The 27754-nt window shown below is 45.5% G+C and overlaps 3 protein-coding genes across 6 annotated transcripts in view; 1 reads left to right on the top strand and 2 right to left on the bottom strand.

Annotated features, from left to right (window-relative positions):
• Nucleotides 1-700: 700 nt before the first annotated feature.
• On the top strand, nucleotides 701-4059 carry LOC108923488 (E3 ubiquitin-protein ligase RNF170). Its single transcript, XM_018734256.2, has 6 exons — nucleotides 701-729; nucleotides 1421-1523; nucleotides 1932-2037; nucleotides 2964-3037; nucleotides 3172-3282; nucleotides 3511-4059. The coding sequence occupies exons 1-6, from the start codon at nucleotides 701-703 to the stop codon at nucleotides 3817-3819; spliced, it is 732 nt and encodes a 243-aa protein (XP_018589772.1). The 3' UTR covers nucleotides 3820-4059.
• A 1293-nt stretch (nucleotides 4060-5352) lies between these two features.
• Nucleotides 5353-23846, bottom strand: pfas (phosphoribosylformylglycinamidine synthase). Of its 3 annotated transcripts, XM_018734220.2 has the most exons (29): nucleotides 23779-23846; nucleotides 22285-22416; nucleotides 21832-21967; nucleotides 21413-21518; nucleotides 20512-20710; nucleotides 18809-18914; nucleotides 18544-18684; nucleotides 18258-18382; nucleotides 17775-17903; nucleotides 16455-16586; nucleotides 16228-16356; nucleotides 15996-16069; nucleotides 15458-15614; nucleotides 15053-15114; nucleotides 13809-13970; nucleotides 12690-12794; nucleotides 12169-12300; nucleotides 11139-11369; nucleotides 10607-10787; nucleotides 10441-10524; nucleotides 10020-10175; nucleotides 9781-9900; nucleotides 9536-9681; nucleotides 9028-9235; nucleotides 8812-8903; nucleotides 7231-7345; nucleotides 6899-7045; nucleotides 5836-5976; nucleotides 5353-5754 (listed from the first exon to the last, which is right to left on the bottom strand). In XM_018734220.2, the coding sequence occupies exons 2-29, from the start codon at nucleotides 22403-22405 to the stop codon at nucleotides 5444-5446; spliced, it is 3948 nt and encodes a 1315-aa protein (XP_018589736.2). In that variant the 5' UTR covers nucleotides 22406-22416; nucleotides 23779-23846; the 3' UTR covers nucleotides 5353-5443. The 3 variants fall into 3 exon arrangements, with proteins under 3 accessions (XP_018589736.2, XP_029110328.1, XP_029110329.1); XM_029254495.1 differs by having other exon boundaries at nucleotides 5353-5976; XM_029254496.1 differs by lacking the exon at nucleotides 23779-23846 and adding an exon at nucleotides 23258-23321 and having other exon boundaries at nucleotides 5353-5976.
• Nucleotides 23847-26122: 2276 nt separating this feature from the next.
• ipo13b (importin 13b) overlaps nucleotides 26123-27754 on the bottom strand; it is a 31937-nt gene continuing 30305 nt past the window's right edge. For both annotated transcript variants that reach the window (XM_029254624.1, XM_029254623.1), the window contains exon 21: nucleotides 26123-27563. In XM_029254624.1, the coding sequence (XP_029110457.1) occupies nucleotides 27467-27563 (97 nt within the window). In that variant the 3' untranslated portion in view covers nucleotides 26123-27466. The remainder of the gene's footprint in view (nucleotides 27564-27754) is intronic.

Here is a 27754-nt window from a genome sequence, read left to right as displayed (position 1 = left end):
AAAAAAAAAGCAAAATAGTGCATATACTTTAATTCATGTGTTTCAAAGAACACTTTACAGATTAGTAAAAGATAAATATTTTACCCCATCCTGGGTGTGTCCCCTCCCCCTCCAGCCTTATGCCCTGTGTTGCCAGGTTAGGCTCTGGCTCCCCGTGACCCCATGTGGGACAAGCGGTTTCAGATGATGTGTGTGTGTGTAAATATTTTACACTGCCGAACAGAAAAATCTTTTCTTGAAGACATGATGTAAAACGGCACTGAACTGTGTAATAACACCATAAATGATTTCTGATCCTGCCTTGATTTCTTGAGATTAACCTGCTTTAAAAACGTAGGCAAGATTATGAATATGTTTGACTTTTTATGGGGCCGCAAGATCAGCGCACAGCATTCCACACAGAGAAATTACAGTGACCGCATAACAAAGTTCACTCAGCCTGAATTAAGACATTCTGCTATTTTAACTTCGACTATGTATTTCCCCTAGTCGGTTTCTTGTGGGAAAAGACAATTCGTTAAAGGCAGGGCAACGTTTCTTTAGCGTATACATATTTAGTTGCCAACTCAACACGAGGACTCCTTAGCAAATAGTTTTGGTAAATCATTATCCAGTCCATCCAATTTATTGCATGCAGGGATGGTGTCATGTAGCACTTTCTGCCGAAGCTTAAAGCAACTCGCGCTCGGTCGCCGGGACCATGTACGTGTGCCACAGCTCTCACGCTGGGTAAGTGTTCCGCTCTACAGCCGTTTTTAACCGCTCCACCGCATCCCCGCCTGCAAGCGTTATTCTGACTACACAGAATACTTTGAATACGCATACATATCATTTTCTCATAAATGTATTCCTCATAGGCCATCAGTCTGAGGATGTAATACGTACGATTTTTATATTCTATATTCATATTTTTATATTCATTTTTGAGGATTTCAGTAAACGTTGATAAATAATGCTTCGTGGACACCGAGCAGTGAATTTTTAACTTTATCTGAAGGCGTACTGTAATGACTTAATGGTGCTTTGTTTCTGCCAGGTGATCTCTGACTAGGAAATGAGTGTGTGTTTTTATTATGTGTTGATACTCCGGAAGATCATAAGGCAATAAGGAAGCCTCGAGTCTGAGTGGATAATAGAACAGCTAGAACAGTATAAAACTTTTCTACCTCATCTAGCAATGCCAACATGAACAGTAGTTTCCAAACCAGGAATATTTTCTCCTATTAAATGCTATATAAACGTTACAATGAGATGCCGTTTAGCATTTTTTCTCCGTTAGAGCGTAACCACTTCTGCTATCGACGCTTTTGATAAAAAGAGTTGTGAACTATTTCAAACACACTGGGCGTGAAGAAGGATTTCAGTGAAGGTATGGGAAATGAGATGAAATCCTTAATGTGAATTTTCCTCTCTTGCGAAGATCCACTCCGGGTTATGAGAGCGGGAGGGTCCAAGAGCGTCACCAAGAGCGTCGCGCACACCCCCCTTCAGAGCAGCCAAGGGCGCCTGATGGTTCCCATCCTGTAAGCCACTGCGTATCTCCATATGACACACAGATTGCCTCGTGTCTTTTATGGGTCAGAGGTTAGACGATTTCAAACCCCCGCCGCAGACAAGTGCAAGTGCTTTAAGTTGACGAGACACTCGTGCCGGATGAGCTGTCTTTCAAGAATCAATACGAATAGACCCATGTTTCCCAAGAGAGACGGCTCAGTCCGCTACAAAATTATTTCTTTCCATCAAAATGTCAGCTGAAAATATATATTGTCTTTCATTAACCCTCTCATTTCTCTTGTTCTTGGTAGCTACGCAGATTGTAGCACAACTTTATTACCCGCACTAGTTTGGAACATCTCGTCGAGCAGACGAGAGGTTTCCCTCGGATGAAAACTTTGTTCGCTTTTCATCGGTCTCCTCTCGTTGACGTGCAGGATCTTCGGCACAGCCCGCATGCGAGTCACAAGGACTGGCAGTGTCCCGTGTGTCTGCAGACTGCAAGCTTCCCCATCAGTACCAACTGTGGGCATCTTTTCTGCGGTACGTTCCACGAGCGTTCATCACAAGAGGCTACGTCAGAGCATAATGCAAAAAAACACAAAGGTGCGAGACACCTCCCTGAAATAATTAGCACTTAAAAAATTTCTAGGGTAGCGTGAACCGAAGCCTAACCCCGCAACGCAGGGCACGAGGCCAAAGAGGGAGGGAACAGTTATTTTATTTATTTATAAGATATTTTATTATAGAACCATGATGAAGGTTTAGTTGAGTAAGGTCTACATTTTGTAATCAGATCAGGGGCAGTTAAGTTGAATAATTCATGATTTGGATATCTTTAATTCTGAGAAATAAATAACCTGCTCCCTTTTCAATACACACTACTCTATTTAGCGTGCCTTTAGCAAATAGGAAAACATGAAATCAGGGGGAAAGTGTGAGCTCCAGTGCATTCCAGGCACATGGCACATGCAGAGATCCAATTACCACAGGGATTCTGAGTTACTGTATGGTACTAATCATTCTACAGGGTGGGTTGATGTTGATGTCATCGCTGGCAGTGTGACAATTGTGCAGTGACAGACTGGGAATCAGTGTGGAAAATTTACATTAAAGTCAACCAAAAATCACTGATTTTAGTGCTTCTATGCCAAAGCATTTGAGGCATAATATGCACACAGCAGAATCACCTGTAGATTATTGTACTCAGCCTCCAGGACATGTAGGGAACAGCATAACATGGGGTTTCCTCAAGTGAAAACTATAAAAAGTACTGCTGTGTCACAGAACCTCCTGACATGGATGCAGTTCTTTTTTTTTTTTTCCCTTTTCTAAGTGATTCCCCTAAAGTGGCCAGCGATGATGATGGATGGATACATGGGAAATATAAGGCTCACTGTAAAGGCAATGCCTAAGATGTGAGGCATCTGGGGTTGCTGAAATATTGATGCTTATTCCTATCTCTGCAGCTCCCTGTCTGATAGCCTACTGGCGACATAGTTCCTGGCTTGGCGCCATTAGCTGTCCTCTTTGTCGGCAAAAGGTAACCGTTTACCGATCGATACCATTATCCAGAAATACTGAGTCCGACATACAAGTTTTGCAGCGGGTTATTCATTTCGCTGTTTCAGTGAACGGAGAGTTATGTCTGAAATGATCCGTCTGTGTGCATCGCAGGTCAACGTACTGTACCACCTCTTTAGGGAGAGCAGGACCGACAGACAGCACGAACAAGTATTGGGGGACATCAGAGATTATAACAAGCGCTTTTCGGGAGCACGTCGACAGGTACGTCGCGCGCAAACGGCAACGTCTATGAAAACATTTTCGAGCCACTCGCCCTCTCATTTCGTGATGGGCATTTGGCCGAAAGACTTAATTCGGTTATACGCAAAGGCACAAAAGTTCAGTTATATCTAACTCAAATACATTAAAGTACAATCGTATAAAAGTCATACACTATTAGATATGACAGGGTTTCAAATAGTTTCAATTGATACATGATGCTCCCCGCAGGTTACAGACTACCTCTATGACATGCCCCTGTTTGTGAATCTGCTCTTGCGTGGACTGGGAACCATGGGGGGCCTGGTGGGGCTCTTCTTCCTGCGGGTGACCGTCTGCTGTTTTGGGACCATTATCTCCTTGGCCTCATCCGTAGAAGCTGTAGCAGAGCCCTTCTGTGGGATTCTAGGCCTCCTCGATGACATTGCGGTGATCTTTCTGCTCGTCGTCTGCGTGATCAACATCGGTCAGCAAATACAGCCCCCCGGGGCTGCCGTCACGCAAAGCGCCACCCGGGATGTTCTCGCAGACTCGTCGTGAATCTCCTTGCAGAGAACTCGCTGCCAACGGCTCTCGGCTCGTCTCGGGAAACTGGTTTTTCCACGGGGAACCCTGACTAGCTCTTTCATCATATACACACAAAACATACCTTGATGGACTGAGCAAACAGAGCCAAAGGTGAAGAATGTGGGAAAAAAAAAAAACAACTCACCGATTGCCAGACTTTCACCACGTCTATATGGTTTCTCTAAATTTGTTTCAGTCTGTCGCTTAATGGAAAAGGGGACAAATGAAAGAAATGTGAATAAATCCAAAATCACAACTGAAGACTAAAAAAAAAAAAAAAAAAAAAAAGGAGCAAAGTCATTATTACAATCTGGTAAAGAAACCCATGATATGCGTTACAGATTTCTTAAACTGGAAATGCACTAAAATGACATTTCTCTTTCAATTCCATTAACAGAACAATATGCTCCTGTGCGTATAAATGAGAAGTACTGAATGTTAAATTTGTGTATTTTGTAAATAACCATGTACTGATAATTGCATTTTTTTATGATAAAGTTTGTCATTATTATATTAAACTTTTTTGTCAGCAATATATTGTCAGTAAGCCTTCCCAGCAGCCACAAATCACACTGATTCTTTCAGCATTAAGAAGTTCTTTATAGCTTTTAACTCCCCTCCAGAGAAATCATAACTACACAGCAGAACGATGCATTCTGAAAAATACAATGAGGAATTAACCCTAGACAGCAAGAAACAGACATTATTATTAATACAAGTTTAACACAAAACACAACCCCACCTATCACTGCAATGTGTCAGAATATGGTCAATATAACGCGATATCACAAACGGCAATAGCTGCAAAAACTGATGAAATGTCAATTTAACAGAGGTGGAATGTTCAATTTTTGCGCTATACCCTTCTTCAGATCGACATATTTCTGGTTTACAGATCTCCGGCCAGGAACTCTTGAGTAAAGACAAAAAGGAATTTGCACTGATTGTCACAAGGACACAAATCTGTGCTTTAACAACTCTCAGAAGCACCATTTCATCATTAATCCCTGAACAGAAGACACATTTTAATGTTTTTTTTTTCCCCCCCGCACCTTATAAGATACACTGACCTTCCAAATACAGTACGAAAGCTGTAAAAGGTAAGTATTTTGCCAGCATTGCCACCCCTTCATCCAGCAAGTTCACGGCTGCTTAACATTTCAGCCTGTCACTCACACGTCATCATTCAGGTGAGACATTTTAGTCAATGGGAATTGTGGACCGGTGTAATACTCCGCCCTAAAAGCGCACGCTTTAGCGATTTTGTTTTACAGTGTTTCACCTTGTGTAGTGCAAGCAGCTGCATCTTTGCTGTAACTGCAACAGTTTTGCCGCACCATTCGGAAAAGACTGTCTGCAGTACCCGATTTAAGACCTCAGGCAGTTTGAAAGTGCTGTGGATTTCACCACGCTTACAGCCTAAATGACCCATTTCATTAGTTACAATATTCTACTTACGAAGGAATAAAAAAAAAAAAAAAAAAAAAAAAAAAAAAAATTACGGACCTCTCTTTAGGAATGCTACCCAGAAACCGGACGCGTTTCGCTCGTTGGGCCCGAGCCGAAACGCGCTTGCCAAATTGCTCCCCTTGCTGCCTCACTGCACAGTCTGGCACCAGGCCGCAGCATTTCGGAACATGCTGAGCCAGGGCGAGGACGGCAGGGATGCCCGGAGGGGCCCCGGGGCCCAGGGCCACTGCCAGGACAGCACCGTGCGCTCCGGGTGCGGCATCATGGCCAGGTGGCGCCCATCCGGGGAGCAGAGGCCAGCCAAGCCGCCAGGGGAGCCGTTGGGGTTGAGCGGGTATACCTCTGTGGGAGACCCCGAGTCATCCATGTAGCGCAGGGGGCCCAGAGTGCCTCCGACAACCCGCTCCTGGGCCTCAGAGGACCTGAACCGCATCAGACCTGGGTGAAGATGCCAATATGCGACTATGCCGGAACTGATCACCGTTGGCTTGCAATGCAAGAAGTAAGCCGCTGACTCACCTTCCCCATGGGCAACCCAGGCGCCCAGAGCGGAGCCCTCCATGCCCTGCAGCATTATGGCAGGTGAGGGCAAAATGCCCACGCTCACAAAGCGGGACTCAAACCTGCCAGACTTGTTGTGTGTCAGGATGACATCCGACTCTGAGCAAGTATGGTTAAAAAAAAAAGAGGTCAGGACAAATCAGTTTCTGCTCCAGTTTCTCAGAGAGACAACCGCCGTGGCTATGCTAAATGACAGCTGAATGACTTTGCTAACTTGGCACCAAGAAGAGGGGGAAAAAGCACGGATCACCACATTTTAGAAGCATTCTCTTTAGAGAGAACACTTAAATCATATATCCGATCTGTATTGAATTGCTGATTTACTAATGCTTTTTTTCAAAGCAATTACATTTATTCACTTAGCAGACGCTTTTGTCCAAAGCGACTTACAACGGATACTATGTAGTGCGATTGGCCCACACACCTTATTGACCAAGGTGACTTACACTGCTAGATACACTACTTGCAATTGGTCACTCATCCAGACACCAGTGAAACACACTCTCTCTGCGACACTCACACACTATGAGGGAACATGAACAGCACGTCTTTGGACTGTGGGAGGAAACCAGAGCACCCGGAGGAAACCCACGCAGACACGGGGAGAACACGTAAACTCCACACAGACTGAGTGGGGATCGAACCCACGTTCTCTCGCACCACCCAGGCACTATGAGACAGCAGCGCTACTCGCTGTGCCACCGTGCCACCCAATTTACAGTATTCGATCCATTTATAGAGCTGGATATATGTACTGAAACGGCTCAGGTAAACACCTTTCCGAAAGAGTACTACTGCAGTAACAGGAAGTGGGCCTTAAAGAGTCCATGTCCTTGATCGCTCCGCTACAGATTTCTCTTGTTATCAAACAATAAACTGACGTCAAAGGGTGATGCAAAGGTCCTGAGCGATTGCTTTTCCGCACTTTGGCAATGCACGGCACCATAGGATACAGAGCCTGTTCTGGGTCTCAGATGTCAACTGCGTGTCAGTTACTGGAAGGGAAGAATGCTCGACTTACCGCCGCTATCGCCACCCCCCACCCAGCCCAGCAGGGCCAGCAGCTGACAGCCATTGCACACGCCCAGACTGAGGGTGTCGCCCCGCCGTCGGAAACGCTCGAACTCGGCCCGGGCGCGAGGGTTAAAGGTCACAGTGGCTGCCCAACCTAAAGGGACAAAGGCCATAACTGCTCCAGTCGGAAATGTATTCAGAGATAAAGCAAAAGAAAGGGTATGACAATTAAACAACAAACAGGAGACCACAGGGAATACGGAATATTAACGTGCTGTCGTATTAAACACATGGGCCCTGTACACAGACAGAAATTTGAGCTTTTCAGTAAACTGCTACCTTTTGCGGAGCCCAAGACATCCGCATAACTGAATCCACCCACAAACACTACAGCCTTGAAAGGGTCCAGATTTGTCGATCCAGAACAGAGGTCTTGCATCGTGACATCCCACACCTGGAAAGAGTTTGTCAAACTTGCGTTACTGAAAATGCATTTCTAAGAAGTTGCACAAATCGAGGCGAGTTACACTAGTGTTCCAAAGTTTGGAACGACCCACAAATGTTCATGCTTTTGAAAGGATTTATAGTTTTCCGTCAAGGTACCGGGGGGTGCAGTGGCGCAGCGGGTTGAACCGGGTCCTGCCCTCCAGTGGGTCTGAGGTTCGAGTCCCGCTTGGGGTGCCTTGCAATGGACTGGCGTCCCATCCTGGGTACGCCCCCTCCCCCTCCGGCCTTGTGCCCTGTGTTGCCGGGTTAGGCTCCGGCTCCCCGCGACCCCGTATGGGACGAGCGGTTTCAGTTTGTGTGTGTCAAGGTACCATTAAATGTAAATTGAGTATAATGGATGATGATCCTAAGTCTTCAATGTTGCAAATGGGGCTTTGCAGCCTTTTGCGAATAATAAATTAGAAACCAGTCATTTCAAGCAGCAACAGCCATTCGTAATATTAGTAATGATGTCTTGGCTATATTTTTTTAAACCAGCTTAATGGTACCTTGATCAAAAAAGTATCAATTCTTTGATAAACATGAACATTTCCAGGTGATTCCAAACTTTTGCACACCTGTATTTCTAAATGAATTTAATCCTTTTGTCATTCTGTTACTACTACAGATATACTTGTGCACCACTTAATAAATGTCGAGTACTCATTTGTTCTTTACCCTTTCTCCCAAGTTAGCCATGGAGAATTACTGAGTTTTTACATTTATTCATTTAGCAGACGCTTTTGTCCAAAGCGACGTACATCTCGGCAAAAGCACAATTTATGCATTACATTAAGAATTTTTTCCATCATAAGAAAGAACACCCAGGAAAACAGCCTCCAATGTGCGCACCATGAAACACCTGGGTCTGTTCATATAGATTAACAGGCATGGCTAAACCCTCCACCTTTACAGGATATAATTTTACTGCAAGCAGAGGGGATAGAATCCCAGAATCCCACCATCCCATAACCCACAAATGGCTCATGTGGCACAGTGTGGAGTCAAGCACCGATCCTGCAGAATGGGGCACGGTAATTTAACGACCTGTCACTAGGAGGCCTGGATTCCAGTATTTAAACTGAGTCCTTGTTTTATGTTCAATTTACAAACTTCCAAAAAACAAGAACAGTTTTGCATTAATTTACATATTTTAACTGTATTTTCAAAAAATATATTTGTTGCTGAGAAAAAGTGACCTGCATTCATAAGAATTGTGATGTAGTGATTTACAAACAAACCGAGTTACGAACGGACTTCCAGACCCAGCTGCGTTTGTAAGCCGAGGATCCAAGGATTCACCATAAGGGTCTGTGCTGTTCGAACCCTGTTTCAGACTAAGCTGCCCGAATCAGTACAACATCCAGATGTCATCGACATCAGCAGCCTGCTGCGTTTGTTCATGTTCATTCGCCTCTCTGTCCACCGCGGTACCTCAAATCCAGCCATGAACAAGGAAACGGACATCTCTCGATCCCCATTACTGCCTTCCTCTCGCACCACTGCTACTCTGGGAGGGGTGAGACCTGAGCAAAACCAAAAGCAGCACACAAAAACAGATCGTTACTAACAGTACGATTTAAACTAAAGCTGCGGAAGTTAAGTCAGGACCACGTGAATGTTATGACAAAACAACTATTGCAGCCTCACCAAGCTGTTGAATCCTGGGTGTCTGAGCAGGGTCATAGGTCAACTTATAATACGGCTGCGTGCGGGCGGCAAGGCCTTCCTCTTCCTGCCGCACACACAGACGTTGGGCCTGCAGGCGTTCCAGCTGGAAACTGGTGCTTTCCCATAACGCCCTGAGGTGTGGCAAACTGCCTCTCAGCACCTCCTCTCCGCAGATTCGCACTTTAACCTGCAACGTGGAAAGTTCCCATTAACCGTAGTTTTACATTTCGCCAAATGCTGTACGTGAAAGCTGGGCAAAATCACATCCGACGCCGCCAACAAAGTTTCTCAAGCTGAAAACCATATCTGTAACCGTTATTCATTAGAGAGGCCCCTATTTCATGCATTCTGTTTATTAAATTATATAGATCTCCCTCAAAAGAAATGGGAATACACCCAGAACGTGGCATTACCCAAGTACCAGCATGTTTTATAACAATCTTACGAAGCGATGAAAAATTCACTCTGCTTCAAAGCTCGACCTCACCATAGACTCTGGTCCAAAGCCACGAGTTCTGCCGATCCTATAGCAGGCGAGGCCAGCGTCGGTGTAACTCCGGCACACTCTGGCGACGTTAGATTCGGACACCTCCAAAACCAAACCCAGCTCCTCAGAGAACAGAACTTCCAGCGCTGAGACACAGGAAAATTGAGCCGTGAGAGATGACGACAATTTCTTCTTTCTAATCATACAGCTGGGTGCAGAATCTCCCAAATACCGCCAACACCGACCTCCCGGTCCGCGCAAAGGCAAGTCCACATCGATCCCATGATTTCCTGCAAAGGCCATCTCCAGCAGGCAGGAAATGAGACCCCCGTCACTGACATCATGTCCTGCGCTTAACAGTCGGTCTAGGAAACGTTATCGAACAGCACTCCGTTACAATCACAAGTTTTTAATTGACCGCTAATTTTGTATCGATAACCGCCGTTTGTTCTTAAGCAGCTGTGAACCATTTACTGTGACTGACCCTTCAGAAGCAACTGGGTGGCGTTGAAGCAGGCAGAGAGCTTGTCCGGGTCCTCCAGATCAGGACCGCAGTCTCCCAACTGTCCATAGCACTGGGCCAAAGCGGAACCACCCAGCCGGTATTGACCCGGGCTCACGGGCACGTACAGCAACACACCTGAAAGAGCACGAGAAGATGAGTAGAAAGACGTAGGGATTTGAATTTGTGTGCGCTCGGGACCAGATGCTGAAGAGTCAAGGTTAAATTATGTCCGGCTATTAACCAATGGAAATTTTATTAATTAGTAAGTTTATTTATTACACGCTGACCTAGGAAAAGGAGAACCGTGGGAGTTTAGCTGGCGAATCATAACCAGTCGTTTCATGGAGTTTGTCAGCCACACGCTAAGGGACTGCGAAGAGGTCGTCGTCGTGGAGCTCACCTTTCCCATCTGGGTTTTCAAGGTCTGGGGTGACGGTAGCGGTGATATCAGGACAAATGGCATACACTGAGATCACAAGCGACCCTGGGGACACAAAATCCACATTAGAGCGAGACTGCTATACATAGAGACACTTAGAGGCCTCAAGAATGAGATGCTGGTGCACCTGGCGCTTTGACGGTTTCTTTGCCCACACGGGCCGCCATGCTGAGGGAATCCTTGCCGCCGTCGACAGCCACACCCAGTTGGCCCATCACTTGGCACATGGCTTGGCATGCCTCCCACAGGTTGGCGCCCTCGCCGGGCAGCTTTGCCGCCCACATCCAGTTCCCACTGCACTTCACATCCTGCCAGCAGACCACAATTAAACCCAAATTAACACACACCGGAAAGCATAACTTTGGACAGGGCAAACGAATATCAGTTGGTTCAAAACAATTAACGATAAGATCTACAATCTGAAGGATTTCAGTTTAGGTCCTAACTTAGATTTGCATTAAAAAAAAAAAAAAAGATACCCAGGTCTACAGATGAGTTAAAAATCACTTGCGCTTAGCAGTAAATCCATACTTTTTACATTGCCTCATTTTGTGTTTATTGCATTACTCAACTCAGCGCGACACTTTTGATCACCAAGTTCAGTTTCTTGGCCCCTGTTCTGCCTGCTGCTCCTTTGCCTGCATATGAAGAAGCCTTACCTTCAGTGCAGAGACTCTGGCGAAGACCAAGTTGGTGAGCGCCTCACCCACAGCCATGCGGGCCCCCGCTCCGGGGGACACGAGGCCCTTGATAGGCTGCTCCCCTACCGCAGTAGCCGCCCCCCGGAGACCGAAGGGAGACAGGGCCACGACGGCCACGTCAGCAAGCGGGGTGTGCAGGGGACCGACGCATTGCTGCTGCGCCACCAGACCCGTCACGGAGCGGTCCACCTGGGACAGAGAAGGCAGCCAGGAGACATCTGAAATCTCAAGTCCTTCAGGAACACGGTTCAAGTCAACAACACAAAGCTGACAGCACTGTTAGTAACCTGCAGATGTACTTTGAACAGCAGTTCCTAGTCCCCTTACCCACATCAGTGACTCAGTAACTAACCACGTCACATTGCTTGCAATCACCTTTAAATTTCTTTAGCCAACTTCTAGCCAACTGAATCCAAGCAGAAAAAGGTTATGCAAAAAGTTTAGCAGGCAACTGAATAATAACTATACATATGTATAATACTGTATATACGTGTGTGGAAGAAGGGTGCAGTGGCGCAGCAGGTTTGGCTGGGGGCTGCTCTCCGGTGGGTCTGGGGTTCGAGTCCTGTTTGAGGGTGTCTTATGATGGCCTGGCGTCCCGTCCTGGGTGTGTCCCCTCCCCTTCCCTTCCAGCCTTACATCCTGTCTTGCCAGGTTAGGCTCCGATTTGCCGTGACCCCGCTTAAGACAAGCGGTTTCAGCCAGTGTGAGTGAGTGAGTGAGTGAGTGAGTGTGTGTATATATTATGACACACACACACACACACACACACACACACACACACACACACACACAGTATATCAGCCCACACTGTTTAAATTCACAGAGATCTCCATTTTCATCCACAAACACGTGGAGAGCGGTAACAATGAGCTCTACTGACAACACACCAGTTACACAACCATAGTTATGCTACTTATTCCAGGCCACTGGTCATATCACACAAGAGGAGACTAAAACGGGCTGAAAAACACCAAATTATTCTCACCTTGTTGGTAAGGTAGCGCTTGCTGGCCACAGAGGGAAGCCTAAGGACCCTCTCGAGAGCATCCAGGACAGACAGGCCAGGAGGCAAGGTCAGGGGTTTGAGGGGAGGAGACACCTTCTCTAGCTTAAACTCCTAACATGGAACAAAGGACACAGAATAACAACTCAGCAATTTGGCCTACAATTTATTTTAAAAGTGACAGTACTTATGTCCTTATATTCTGCCCTAGCCAACACTGGACGCTGCACTTTGAAAACAAACAAACAAACAAACGGAAGTTTATTACGTAGAATTCAGGTCACCGAACTATAAAACTCGTCACATCCTTACCTCGGCCTCAATTTGCACGTATCGAACAAACGCTCGCGGTAAACATCCGTACATCACTTCGGATTAGACTGTCCGCTATTGCATATGATCCGCATATTTGTGCGTGTCCAAGGTCTAGTGACCTAAAGCTAGACCCTCATAATACCCTGGAACGTTGAAACCCGAGATCCACCTCATTCTTCTGGACTAACCTTCTGCGGCATCTTTCCTAGGACCCAGTCCAGCTTCAGGTCCACAGGATGCCGGCCTCCCTCTCCTTGCTCCCCGGGATTAGTGCGGTCATCCACTAATACAATCTGCAAGACAACTTCACCGGTGAGGTGTGGACACCAGGACAAATAACGGCAAGTAAACACAGAAGACAAAAACACAAGAGACAGATGTACATAGCAATGAACATATTAACAAAATATGAAATATCTATGTAAAAAGTAAAATACTAAAGTATTTGCACAATTACAGAAGACCATGTAAATATATCTTTTAGAGTAATCCCTTACCCCAGCAGGGATTTGGTCACAAGCACAGCCCTCAGTCCCATCCACAGAAAAACTGCCTTTAATGTAGTCGTTTTATTCAACAACGGGAATTTTGCTCATTGCCTTCTACGTCTTTCAGTCCACAAAGCATGTGTACACTATGCTTCTTATATATCGAAACCAATTACTGTATATAGGGGCAGGGGCAGGGGCAGCTGATGGCACAGTGGTCAGAGCTGCCACCTCTGGACTTGGAGGTGATGGGTTTCAATCCTACCTCCTTCTGTCATATTCTTGAGCAAGGTACTCACCCTAAATTGCTCCAGTAAATATCATCCTGCCGCATAAATGGGTAAATCATTGTAAGTCACGTTGGAGAAAAGGGTCAGATATATGAATACATATACTTCGTATCACGCTGACAATCCTAACAAATCATTTTCATTGTACAAGGCCTGTTAGAGTTGAGTTTATAAAATCAAGACAAGCTAGAAATAATATTTTCATCAAACATCATAAAATGTTGGTTTATCATTGTTTTGCAGAAAACTACCCCTTACCTTGCTATTTTATTAATTTTGGGTGGCATATTTTTTGTGAACCAATTTATTTTATGGGGAAAAATAATTGTAATCTGATACCCTCACAATGGGAATTTATCTGCATTAAATATTACATAAAATACAACAATGTTTATATATAGTACAGATATAGGCTGCATGTGTGTGTGTGTGTGTGTATATATATTATTTAAACATAAACACTCACAGACAGTCCATTTCCACGAATACAGGGTCAAAAGCGTGAACCTGTTGGGGGTTGTGCACACACCTTGCCATCCCCAGTGATTCTGCCCACAAAGTCCACAGGACACTTCTCTCTGAGACACACTTGCTTCAAAAAATCACTGTTGGAAGGGCGAATGAGCAGTGCATTGCTTTCCTGATATTCAGCCCCCCAGAGCTCGAGCACACTCAGGGTGGGGTCACCTGTCTGAAAGGGAGGAGGAAAAGCCTTTACTTCATCCGCAGCATCTCTCCCTCTCACACACACACACACACACACACACACACACACACACACACACACACACACACACGACAGTTCACTTTGAGAAATCACAAGCGGATTTGTTAGTTTTAAAATTTCGCTGATATAAGTCAATGCTTAAAGATCTGCAAGGAAATAAAAGAAAGCCAAAATAAATGGAGAACTTGAGAAGAATCAGGTAAACCTTAAATGAACTATAAAGATGGATTAAGAGGGTTAACCAACAAAGGAGATTAATTGAAGATGCCTTAAAACTTCTAAACTTCTTACATTCTCTGGGTTACATTACATTTATATTTATTCATTTAGCAGACGCTTTTCTCCAAAGTGACATATATCTCATAGAAAATACAATTTGTGCATTACATTAGAGGAAAGAGACATAGTTGCAGATGTGATTCTTAAGTAAACCCATCATAATGTGTAACGATTTTAGAACATTGCACTGATATTACAGCACAAGTCATTAAATGCAACATGTTGAAAAATAATATATTTTTCTGACAAGGTTACAAAGGAACCCAAAAAAAAAAATTTGAAAAAAGGCCTCCATATGATGCCAATATAGGAGCCTTCAAAATCCTGATAAGGAAATTATACGACAGCACAACATTGAACCACAGCCAGGTTTAAAGCTTCTTTAAAGCAAACTGACCTTGAAGAAATAAAAATACTAATCGTGGATCAAGGCAACGCTATTAACCCTTTCAGGGCGAAATTAATACTGGCAGTTTGGAAAAATAATTACCAGCCGATGCCAATTTGCAACGTCTGCCCGGAAAGGGTTAATACTGTTAGACTACGAAAGGACACCGGCATTTACATTTTAAAATAACGTAGCTTTTTCTGCACTACTACTCATAACTCACCTTGATTGAAACAAACTATTAGATGAAAAATGTATTCTTTAATTACGTTTCCATCTAAAAAGAAAGGGATGCCGAAATGAAAAGGAACGGAAGATGGAGCAGCGGAGGTGGAGTTTACAACGGGAGAACCGTGGAGGTGTCGGGGGAAGCCCTCACCTTAAACTTGCTGGCATATATGACTGCTCCTGCTGGCTCACTCAGCTCCTTGAGAACATTTCCTACATGCAAAGGCACGGTTTACTACGCCAACGCAAAACCTCGCAGCAGCAGCAGCAGCACGAGGCTTTCCGGCAGAATTAAAAGTGTGGCGTTCGAAATAAATGCTTCATCTGGAGAGCATGGATGGGGTGTGGAGAGTAGTGTGGATGTGACCATAGGATACTTCTGAGCTGTGCTTCCTAAATCAGACATGCAAATCCCAGTTATGAGACAAGCCTCAATAACTAGCAACAATTAACATGCACGTGAATGTTCGTGTATCTTGGCGTTTTGTTGTGCTGGGGTGTATTTTGCTCCGATGCGTTGTGCTGCCCAGTCCGGTGGGGTGTATAAGCCACACACCATTCCCCCCAGCACCCTGGTCATGGATGCTGCATATGGGGTTCCCGCCGGGCCGCTCCAGACAGGCCCGCAGGGCTCGGTTCATCTTTTGCTCCATCTCGGCATCCCCCCTCTGCACCGCTCCTAGATCACGAGCAGCTGCATTGTCGCCTTGGACCTAAGACACGTGGGCGGCAAACAAGTCCGAAAGGTCACAGGAAGGGTGGTTAAAAACACGGACACGAAGGTTGGACGTCGGAATTGTTAACAAGTCTCGGGGAAACATTCAGCTGCAGTACAACGAATGGAATTCTGGAACCAAATCATTCTTCTTTATGCAAAAAAAGTCGAAAAAAGGAACAGCTAACAAAATAATCAATTTCTAGAAACGGCACAGTCGCGAAGGTGGCGGGGACACAAGCCGAGCAAAAGCTGAAGCTCCAAGCCGGACATGAATAACCACACAGACGACGTGGACGCTTAGGGTAACGTTGCTATAGGAGCTGATCAGGGTCGCAGACCAAGAGCAGCAGCATCAGAAGGGACGAGGACACCGAACCTGTATAGAAGAAGCAGCTCCTCCACCCACACCAATCCTGTACACGGGTCCTCCGATCTTCACTACCTCCATCCCTGAAACGGCAGCACGTCCGAAGGACGTTTGACCGACGCAGCACCGGTGAACCACTCTTACTACCCAGCTGTGCTGGTGTCTAAATGTTTATGCACGTTGAAACTTTGTGTGCAAAATGGGAATAAATTACGACGGAGATAAGAAGCGCCCCGCTAACCTGGCTCAGGAGTCTCCTTTTTCACGTGCTGGTCCTCAATAGCGCCCAACCCTCCGCTGAACATGATCGGCTTGATCCACTCCCGCCGCTCCCCGTCGGCCAGCCGCATCCCGAAGGAGCGAGCGAAACCTGGGTAGCGATTCGCACGGATTAATTACGTTAGAGACGCTGCGGGGATCTCCTTCCGGCATTTTCCAGGTCTGCGGAGGAGGCGAAGAGGGAGGTACCTGCAAGGACCGGTTCCCCGAATTTGTTGCCGTAGTCCGAGGCGCCATCACTCGCCTCAACGGCCACCTGGAGCGGAGTAGCGAACGTGCTGGGATACTCCCAGCCGGCCTCCTCCCAGGGGAGAGCATATCCTGACAGAGGGTGAGGAAGCAAGAGGGACACATGAAGTGAGACCACAAGAGGGTGCAGAATCCAATGGTTAAGTGAGCACAGCGACTGAAAGGAAACTAGTCATGGCTTCCACACTTGCTTTTTCACAGCAGCTGGTCCCCGACTTAAGAACTGTCAAGAAACAAACTATTTTTCCCAAAGCAAACTTTGAGAAGTATTTAATATTTATTTCTTTATAAAAAAAGAGAGCTAGTACATAATTTGAATACGCTGCTGAAGCGTCACCCGATGCGTTGACAGGCAGCGATCGGGAACAGTAAGCGCCGCATTAGGGTTTTCAAAAGGAGGGAGAAGCAGACAGCTGGCGAACAAGCCTTGGATGATCCTATGGCTTCTACATCTACCAGCTCTGAGCCGTCAACGCAGCGCTGCCTCGCATCATTCTGCCTCCATGTACGACTGCAACTCCAAGTTTATGCGCAGTTGCCTGCGTTTCAAGGTAAATGACCAAAAAAAAAAAAAAAAACTTTAATTTTGCACAGAAGCTGGATATAGGCTTGCTGAGGAGCCCTCGCCCGCTCCACGTTACATTCGGCTATGACCTGGTATATAGAGGTTTTTAAACTTGAACGTTGTTTATTTTTTAATCGTATGTTAGGGCATGAGAGGGGGGCGTGGTGGCGCAGTGGGTTGGACCTCGTCCTGCTCTCCGGTGGGTCTGGGGTTCGAGTCCCGCTTGGGGTGCCTTGCGACGGACTGGCGTCCCGTCCTGGGTGTGTCCCCTCACGCCCTGTGTTGCCGGGTTAGGCTCCGGCTCCCCGCGACCCCGTATGGGACAAGCGGTTCAGACAGCATGTGTTAGGGCACGTATTCTTTTATGCGAGTCCAATGTTGTGCACTGGCCGTGTCACGGTGCCCAAGACAAATTTCCCTGGAAAGGGACAATAAAGTATATTCTATTCTATTCTGAACTTTGAACGAACCAACTCCGTCCCAATTAAGCGCCTAAGTCGGATACCAACAGCAATTAGCTTCTGGCGTTTATGGCTTCCACCTAAAGCAACACCAAGGAAATATTAGAAAAGTACATGTTTTCAGGCCACTGTACCACATGCAAAGGTACAAGCATCATCATACTTTTCTTGCAGCTCTTGGAAAGTAACAGTTCTAGTCTGCGGTGTACGACGTTCACCGTCCAGAGAGCTTACCCGGAATACGTAGGTTGCCAAAGCAGTATCCCGCGGTACCGGCGATGACGTGGCCTCCCTTGCCGGCACTCTGAATATCCCGAATCCGCCCCCCCGTACCCGTTGTTGCGCCGCTGAAAGGAGCCACACCTAAAAGACATGGATGTAGGAGGGGGATTGTGCTCCACTTGGATTTCTTCTTTACTTTATACCCCTATAGCAGAGAGTAACCTGACACGCAGGCTGCAAGCATCCACCCGTTCCGCTCATTTTGTGTTACGACTAACGTACTAGAGAAGAGCGAAGGCAATACTCGGAGGAGTGCTTATTCTCTTATTTTCTACCAATAACCTTCCCGTTCTTCGCCGCACTTCCTAACTGTCCGTGACAGGTTCTCGCACGGCAGCATTACCGGTTGGTTTTTCCGGCGCCGGTCGAAACAGCTTCAGCGCGCACGCGGCTCCATAACGTTTAAAAGAGAAGCGCCCTTCGTCTTTCGCTCACCGGTGGGAAAGTTGTGCGTCTCCGCAGTGAAGATGACGTGCCTGGTGGAGCGTCGCGTGCCATAGGCACTAGAGTGAGCTGGGTCACCGGGGTACATGCACTCCACCTCCATGCCTGCGATGCCACTAGAGACATACAAACACACACAACATTAGAGGAAGACCAGAACGGGGAAACAGACGAACAAGTCTCCATCAGAACTTCTTCCGTCAGCAAAAGGTTATAAGGAAACGGTAGCATTTTCATGACATTTACAAGCGCTTTGAAACCGCCGCCACCCTCTGACCTGCTGTTGTCGCAGAACTTGATTACATTGTTCTGGTTGCTATGGCACTGGGTCCCCATGACGAGACCGAAGAGAGTATCCTTCTGCTCCTGTCCGTCGATGGTTACGCGCCCCCGGAAAAACCAGTGGCGACTGTGCTCGCTGTACGAGGAGGCGAGAACCACATAAGCGATACGGAGCAAAATAACGCACCGAAACATGACATCGTATGAGGTCAAACGTGAGAAGATGACTTATTCCAGCACACCGACGCAGTCAGACTGACCTGTTGGACTGAGCGAGGTCAAAACACTCTACGCTGGTTGGGTTCCTCTGAACTCTCCGGAAAAGGTCACTGTAATAATCCAGGTCCCAGGAATCAAAGGCCAGACCTGCAAAGAGAGACGAGGAAAATAAAACTGGGTTAAATGCTGCGCTCAGTCACTCTGATAAATAAAGTGCACTCTAAACCATGACATAACAAGGACTTCAGAACGGTTATTAGGCTGAAGCTACCCGAAACAAGTATTAAGTGACTGAGCAGCTCAACCGTAAAATCGATACAAAAGCGACAACCGTCTCGGCGTCTGGGTCCGGCTATTTATTCAAGGTTGAAGGTGAATCATCCGCTCGAAAGCGAAACACGTGCGGCACAATGAAGAGCACGTAAAAGCGGCTCTCGCCTTACAACGGGGGTTCCGTTCCGACAACCTTGTCGAAAGTGGCAAATCCCCTTATACTTTATTCTACGCACCATAAGGATTTATAAGCACCACGCACGACTGCTACACTGTATAAGAGGACTTTGTTTTTTGCATTTATTCATTTAGCTGATGCTTTTCTCCAAAGCAATTTACAGTGTTAAGCTTCTTACAATTATTTACCCGTTTATACAGCTGGGTAATTTTACTAGAGCAATTTAGGGTAAGTACCTTGCTTAAGGGTACTACAGCTGGAGGTGGGGATCAAACCTGCGACCTTTGGATGCAAAAACAATTCTAACCACTACACTACCAGCTGTCCCCTACACATCTACAATTATTAACTGATGCTTTTCACCAAATCAACTTACAATTACTTACTCATTTGTACATCAGGGTAATTTTACTGAGCAACTGATGGTAAGTACCTTCTTCAAGTGTTTTTCAGCAGGAGGTGGGATTTGAACGAGCAACTTTTGGATCCAAAGGGAGGAGCTCTAACCACTACACTACCAGCTGTCCTTTTTCACCAATTTCACACCTTATTCATCGTGCTAAAACCACACGAATATAGGATAGTTATTCAGTACGGCATTATACGTTCGTGCTGCACCATTATTTTCACTTTCATTTGTAAAGACATTTTCTTACATTTTTTCCTTTTCTGCACCACCACAATGCTCAATTTTTTGACTTCATAGGCATTTTAAATAAGATGTACTGTAACTTGAGGGGAATCAAAGAAAAAGTTTGGTAAGCAAAAGTCAATCACTGCCAGACAACCAAACAGTGACTCAAACCCAAACAAAAAGAAATATGGTTTCTTGCAGCAGCACAGCCAGCCAATATTATCATACAGTAGATGAAGCAGTCATGTTACAGCCAGAAGTGGGAACTCAAAAATAATATAATAAGGTTAAGACAGCCATTGTAAGTCCAGGTTGTTGGATGTCACATACACTGCAGGTCAATGACTAAGTCCACTGAATTTGCCAACATGCAATCACATGGAGGAGTGAAATCAGTGATCTAAGCAACCAGCGCCCAGTCTTGTGACTTCAGAAATTGTTTTAATCTTGTTAGGCGTCACGTGAATTGTGCCCGCTTCCTCTGGGCTTTAAAATTCTTCACGAAAAACAGTAAGACGAGAGACAACAGACAGTTTGTGGACAACGCGTTCAGCGGCAATGCTTATGTGAACACTGATTTTGAAAGTACGCATAAAATGTGACAAATCAGAGATAAGTGAGAAATCAGTTTAAATAATCAACTAATGCTCAACCCTTACCTAGCTCATCATTGGCTTTCTCCAAAGCAGCTCTCCCGTGCCCAAGAATGTCCACCTCAAAGACATCTTGCGGCTGTGTGTCCACAGCAAATGAATAAATGGGGTGAGGATAGATGCACTCTGTCATGCTGTCATACAAGCAGCTAACCAGTTTCTCCACATCACCATCAGTCATGCACGCGTTGGCATCACCAAGGCCCTGCAATGCAAAAAAAAAAAAAACGGACATTACACTGAGGAAAAAGTCCATTATTAATGGAATTATAAGGATTAATAAGGGCAATATTTTCCCTTGCTTTAACATATGTATAGGAGAAACTTCTAGGGACACCCAACAACTAATCCAAAGTGCAATAGCCTGGCACAACAAGGTGGCATGGCGGCACAGCGAGTAGCCCTGCTGTCTCACAGTGCCTGGGTGGTGCGAGAGAACGTGGGTTCGATCCCCGCGCAGTCTGTGTGGGGTTTGCACGTTCTCTCCGTGTCTGCATGGGTTTCCTCCGGGTGCTCTGGTTTCCTTCCATAGTCCAAAGAGATGCTGTTCAGGTTCCTCCATAGTGTGTGAGTGACAGAGAGAGTGTGTTTCACTGATGTATGGATGAGTGACCCAGTGTAAGTAGTGTATCTAGCAGTGTAAGTCACCTTGGTCAATAAGGTGTGTGGGCTGATAACACTAAATAGAGTTCATTGCAAGTTGCTTTGAAGAAAAGCATCTGTTAAGTGAATAAATGTAAACAAACAGCAAAGAATTAAGATAGAATTCCAAGTAGTCCAGTGCCTTTTCAGAAATGTAAACAGCACAAAATGCTCAGCTAGGGTAGGCAAGACATATATGATGGCTTCCATATAGCTGAGGGGTCCCACGTACAGTAACGCCCACAGGCTACAGCTCCCCGATTACCTGTACGAGGAATCTGCGGGACAGCTCCACTCGAGTGACCTCACTCAAACCTGCGCTCTGACAGATGGACACAGCGTTGGTGGACCATGCGGTGGAGAAATTCAACCTACGGGATGAGATGACACACAAAGACAGGAGGCTTCTTTCCAAAGTTCATCCAGGAGAGAAGCACAGAAGTGCAAGCGGAGCATTACAGTCGATGTAGGGTTGTTTCTTCAGACAGACGGGCAGAATCCAGAGTCACATTCCCCATTAACTTTGCATGTTTATTAAATCTTCCACGTTACCCTACAACACTCAGTACACATCATCACTGAGCAGAGTGGTTGCACATGAAGCATTTCATAAGAAATGCAGACCTTTATACGTTTTTTTCCAAACCCACGCAATGAAGCGCCAGCTCAAGGAGCTTCTCTCACCTGGGCCCGATTTCCACCACACATTCTCCTTTCCCAGCCTCCAACGTAGGCTCCTCTGCCAGCTGTCCAGGTGCGAATGGCGAGCTGAGCAGCCAGACGAGCACATGCTTCTTCTGTGGGCTCAGGGAATCGGCCCCTGGGGCGAAACAAAGAAAGGCTCAACAAGAAATCAGGCGGCTTTACCTGCTTTCCATCAGTCTTTTCACATCCAGTTCCCCCCCCCAGCACTTCCAGCCTGTCATCCTTCAAGATAACTGCTCTGCTGCTCATCATCCCAAACTGGAACAGCCGAATGATTTCTCACGGGTCTGTGATCGATTTGTCACTTATCCAAAATTCCCCATCAGGCCTCAACACACCGGGTGGTCTGTTCTACCTGAACGGCACAGCTGCATCCAAGAAGAATAAAACTACAGGTGGTACTTCTAATTGCATAACACAGTGTTGCCTCACCAGTCAGCTCCACATTGTAGCAGTGCTCAGCGCTGATGGTGGCGTGAGGGTAGAGCAATGCGGCCCTCTGCACACCACGGCCTCTCTCATGCTCCCGCCTGTAAAACCGTAGCACTGCCATGACCTTCACACCTGCAAGGACACAATATTTGCATTTACATTTACGCATTTAAAAGGTGACTTTCTGCAGACCGACATACAACAATGGAGCATTTAGTTGACATTCTATAATCAAGGTGACTTCATACAGCACATACAGGCGCACTAAACTACCAACAGTCATTCACGCATCTATACACAAGGGCAATGTAAAACACACACACAGACAATGACCAATTCAGAGTCGCCAATTCCCTTGAAACACTTCTGTGGACTGTGGGAGGAAACCAGAGCACCTGGAGAACCTGCAAACTCCACACAGACCAAAAGGCCCAGGCACTGTATATCAGCACCACCCGCTGCACCGCCATGCTGCACTCACAAACAGCAATAGTGCAGACATCATCATAAAGAAGGCAGGACCTAATTACTCAGCGAGTAACTTTATTAAGGGGGGTGGCAGTGGCGCAGCAGGTTTGGCCGGGTCCTGCTTTCCGGTGGGTCTGGGGTTCGAGTCCTGCTTGGGGCACCTTGCGACGGACTGGCGTCCCGTCCTGGGTGCGTCCCCTCCCCCTCCAGCCTCGCACCCTGCGCTGCCGGGTTAGGCTCTGGTTCACCGCGACCCCGCTCGGGACAAGTGGTTGTAGGCAGTGCGTGCGTGTAACTTTACTAAACTCATACAAAATTACCACTGCAGAGCAAAAATGCATTTAATCTACTGTGAGTAAACAGAGTAGGACTCAGTCTGTCAGGCAGATGTAAGCCAAAAAGAAAAAGTGGCCAGGCCTGGGAGTGGGGACAGCGGATACTTTTCCTTACAAAAATATAATTTACTGTACTTCATTTATTTCGTTTTTTATGCTTGCACACTAACCTGGTACACTTAGTGCTCTTGAAATATGGTATTTTTTGTAATTCCTCTCGAGTCACACGTAGACATTGACTGGACCCCTATTGTGTGAAGGCCGATCGATCAGTGGCTCGTTGCGTCACATGACACTGACCGCGCGCGCAGCGTCACCCGTCAGATTACAGCGGTAACGAATCGTGTTCCGACAGCACTCTTTTCCCAAAAGCTCTTCCAGTGAGAGGCTGCTGCTTTAAACACTTCTTGAGAGATATGCAGGATCTCTATGCTGAAGCTTGCCAGCAAAACATAGTGAACTATGATACTCTTTTGCATTCGATCTCTCATATCTAGCTTTTGATACTTGTTGTGGACAGTACTCTCTGGTCTGGACAAACCGTCGTGGGAGGTCAACTCTCATGACTGGTGGTAAATCAGTGCACCGCGAAACTACGATCTAAGCAATTATCGGGACAAGAACGATGCATTAGAGCACTTCTCTTGCTGCGGAAAGACACTGAGAAAATAGCAGAGAAGTCGTGCTTTACCTTGGCTTAACGCTCCGCGGCTCTCAGCAGCTCCGCTCACCGCCGCGCCGACGGTCAACCCACGTGTGTCTCTCACTAAGACTCCGATCTTCCGCCACACATCGGGGTCTTTCTGCGCATGCGCGTCTCGCAAGACCCGATCACGTGACATTTTAGACGCTGAGCGTGTTTGTTGTACGAGTCCAGTGTATTTGCAAGTCGTTGAAATCGCATGGTCGCACTGAACGGGTGTTAAAATAAATTTAAAATTTAAAAGTAGATAGACGATATATTAATAAGGATCCTGCACTGAATGACGTGGAATGCCGTGCTTGAAGTTGATTATGGAGCCAGTGAGTTTAATCATGCGCAAAAGACATCATGATACATCATCATGATGCATTTTCCTCACGCTTTAGTTTAGACTAAAGTTTAGTTAAAGCGACTTGTTACTTGAAATTATTTACCCATTTATACAGCTAGGTTTACTGGAGTAATTTAGGGTAAATACCTTGCTCAAGCCTTCAAGGGTACTACAGTTGGAGGTGGGATTCAAACCGGCAACCTTTGGGTCTAAAGGGCTGTAGCACTAACCACTACGCTACCAGCTGTCCCACAAAATAATCTTGAATGTCATTTATTGCCCATCATCATCATGTAAGCATCTGTTATTACGATATTGTCATAATTAGGTTACGTTGTATTCAGTGCCTTTTCATAAAGATATACCACACCAGGGAGGGAGGAGCAAGTTGATTTTTTTGCTCCCCAAAAACCTGACAATAGTACTCAGGAGTTACAGAACAGTAATGGGAGGTATATAGGAGTACAAGCATGGCTGAGATTCCTGTACTACATAGTTTTAGAAGTAACAGCTGCTTGACATTTACATTTATTCACTTAGCAGACACTTTTCTCCAAAGCAACTTCCAATGAACTCTATGTAGTGTTACCAGCCCACACACCTTATTCACCAAGGTGACTTACACTGCTTACCCTCTGTCACTCATCCATACATCAGTGAAACACACTCTCTCTATGTGTGTGTTACTCACACACTATGGGGAAACCTGAACAGGATGTGTTTGGACTGTGGGAGGAAACCAGAGCACCCAGAGGAAACCCACACAGAGACCATGCGAACTCCACACAGACTGAGTGGGGATTGAACCCAAGTCCTCTCGTACTACCCAGGAGATGTGAGACAGCAGCGCTACTCATGGTGCCACCATGACACCCCCAGACAGAAACCTGTTTCTTTCATGAAGTGATGACCGTCTCCATTTAGGGAATCAGAGAAGTCTTTCAATGAATTATTACTGATATAGGGAGTTATAGAGTATGTACTGCAGAATTACTTATCACAGTAATGTAAGCAATTCGCAAAGTGCTTGAATGTGTTATTCCTGGGGTTAAAAAAAAAAAAAACTAGGCAGTTTATTTTTGCTGATTGTTGTTTCTGATCAAAATCATTTGGAAACATCACAGCAATGATATACTGTGACTCAGAAGTCTATATAGGAGAGCTTGCTAATATTTACATCCAAGTTCCCCGTTAAACACATACAGATGTGACTCCCTTAGCCTACTTTATAAAATCTTTATGAAAATTCACTTTTATGAAGATGTGAAATTTGCTCCATAAATTACCAAAACCACCTAACAGGTTTAAAAAAACCCCCAAAAACAAAGGTCTTTCATTAAACAGAGGAATACACAACAGCATCAGAGCCATCACACATGGGTCTTGTCCTTCTGTCTCAGGCCTCTGAGATGATTTTTAATCTTTCTAATTTTTGTTGAAGCAATCAGTATTATGCCTTTAGCTTTGTGCTTGTAACAATTACAACTTCTTGCAAGTGTATGCAATATAGCTTTAATTCTGTGGTGTTGGATGTGTGTCCAGAGCAATTGTACCGAGTTTTCTAGCATGTGTTGAGCCTAAATCTGGAAAGGGTCCGAAACGTGTGGAAAACACCTTGATGATTCTAGCTCCCCAGAATGGCCGACCGTCAAATTTCACAAATTACCGGCTGGTTGCTCCAACTTCTCGCATCTCAGCTTCTACGCGGTTTTATGTTGGTGCAATGATACTGTAGTCGGTGTCAATAGGCTGAATGAAGTCCTCAGGAAGGCTGGCTTGGGAAGTTAACGTTAATTTGGTGGAAACTGTGGATATTCTCAGGCAGAACTGATTGTGGCTCCTATCTTTTGCTTACCAGTATACATTGGTTTAGACTCAAGGAATCAAACATAAGCTTGGATGAAGACTAAATCATGACACAACATTTTAATTTCATACACTGGATATATTCACACACTGTCAACTGCAGGCAATGGAAAATAAATACAAAAGCCTCAGGCATGCTGCTGTAGATATATTTAATAAATTAAAACCAGATACAAAAATCAATATACATTTTCCTCATTCCCCTGCTTTTTAATCTCCAGCAAGTATTACCCTACTGTACCAATATTGTGCAAGCACACATACGCTATGCTACTGTCACCAACCAACCCCCTCCCGAAAAACATACATGCTACAAGTTTGCAGGCTTGAAATGGGTACAGTCAAGGACACATAGCGTTAGGTAGGAGCAAGGAGAATGACAACTCCGTTCATGCACTACAGGTGTTGATGTAAATGGTGTTAAATTGGGCAGGGGGGAGGTTGATTTGGAATTTAGGGTGTTTTTACATGTCCAAAATGTAGCTAAAGCCTGGATAACCAGTGAAAATGCAGGCATACAAACACTAACAGTTATTGAACAGAAATCTTAGCAACTCTGCTTTTGAACTAAGAAACTGCTGTAACAGGGCTCAGATTATTAGAGTAGAACAATTAGCGATAGGTTTGTACTCCGTCCTTCAGCAGAACCAAGGAAACCTTTCCTGTTGCTGTTTGATCCACCACTGTTTCCGTTAGGAAGCTAAGATCCTTCAATTGCAATAATTTCCACCCAAAGTCCTCAGTGTAGACAGAAGCTTTTTTCATGTATCAATTACTTTAAATCATTCCAAGTTTAATGGTTACATTTGGGGTACAATTCATTTCCTTTGATTATTAGTAGTGATTTAGCTCATCTCAGCTTAATTTATAATATCTACAAGAACCAGTTAAAATTCTACTTTATATAATATAAAAAAATATAAAAAGCCTAGGACACATAACAGTTCACAATTTGGCAACATAGGAGCAAAGACGGGGCACAAATTGATGCAATAAGACATGGACCTGCAGGGCACAAAGAAGTTTGTCTCTTTATTTGTCTTCTCCAGTTAGCAGCAGGCATGACTATGTCAAGTCCTGTGTGTGTGTCTTTGGATCTTTCCAAAAATAAGCGAAATATCACTATTTATCTTATGGATGCATATCACGAGGAGAATAGGCTCAGAGCCATGGAAGAGCCATAATGAGAAGAGCTGAAAGCTTGATTTGGAAGGAGGGGAGATGAGCCATGCTGCTGGGTAAAAGCCATGGGAAAGGGGCAGATCGGCTGGAAGAAGTAGTTTTGGTTTCAATGCTAATAAAACCCAGAGACATTTCAGCCTTGGCTCTCCTGGAATGGTCACTGAAGAGCTGGGATCACCCCGGGGTCACCCTGACTTTCCTTGGTGTCGATTCTCTTGGCTCCCATGTGACCGAAGTAGTAGGTGTCTAGGTGGCTGTAGGGCTGCTTTGGGTTCTGGTGTCGGGGCTGGTGCTGTTTCAGTAATCGGCAGCGTACTCCGTGCCATGCAGTCCTCTACACAGCAAAGTGAACTCCTTCACAATCTCCTTGACTCGACGCTTGTTCACTCGCTCCCTTGACAGCCAGAATGGGAAAGTTTGCCTGTGGTAAGCTTTACTACAGTACACAATGAGCTCATTGTGTGTTCAAAAATAATCTTGACGCAAATCATTCTTGAATGGCACAGACCAAATTGGAATTAATACTAAATACTGTGCTGGTGATGATTTTGGCTAGTCCTGTAATCAGTTTGTAAATAACACGTT

Source organism: Scleropages formosus, chromosome 9 (assembly GCF_900964775.1).
Source record: "Scleropages formosus chromosome 9, fSclFor1.1, whole genome shotgun sequence".
NCBI lineage: Eukaryota > Metazoa > Chordata > Actinopteri > Osteoglossiformes > Osteoglossidae > Scleropages > Scleropages formosus.
Note: the sequence above shows the minus strand (reverse complement) of the source record. Positions and strands in the feature narration are given on the sequence as shown.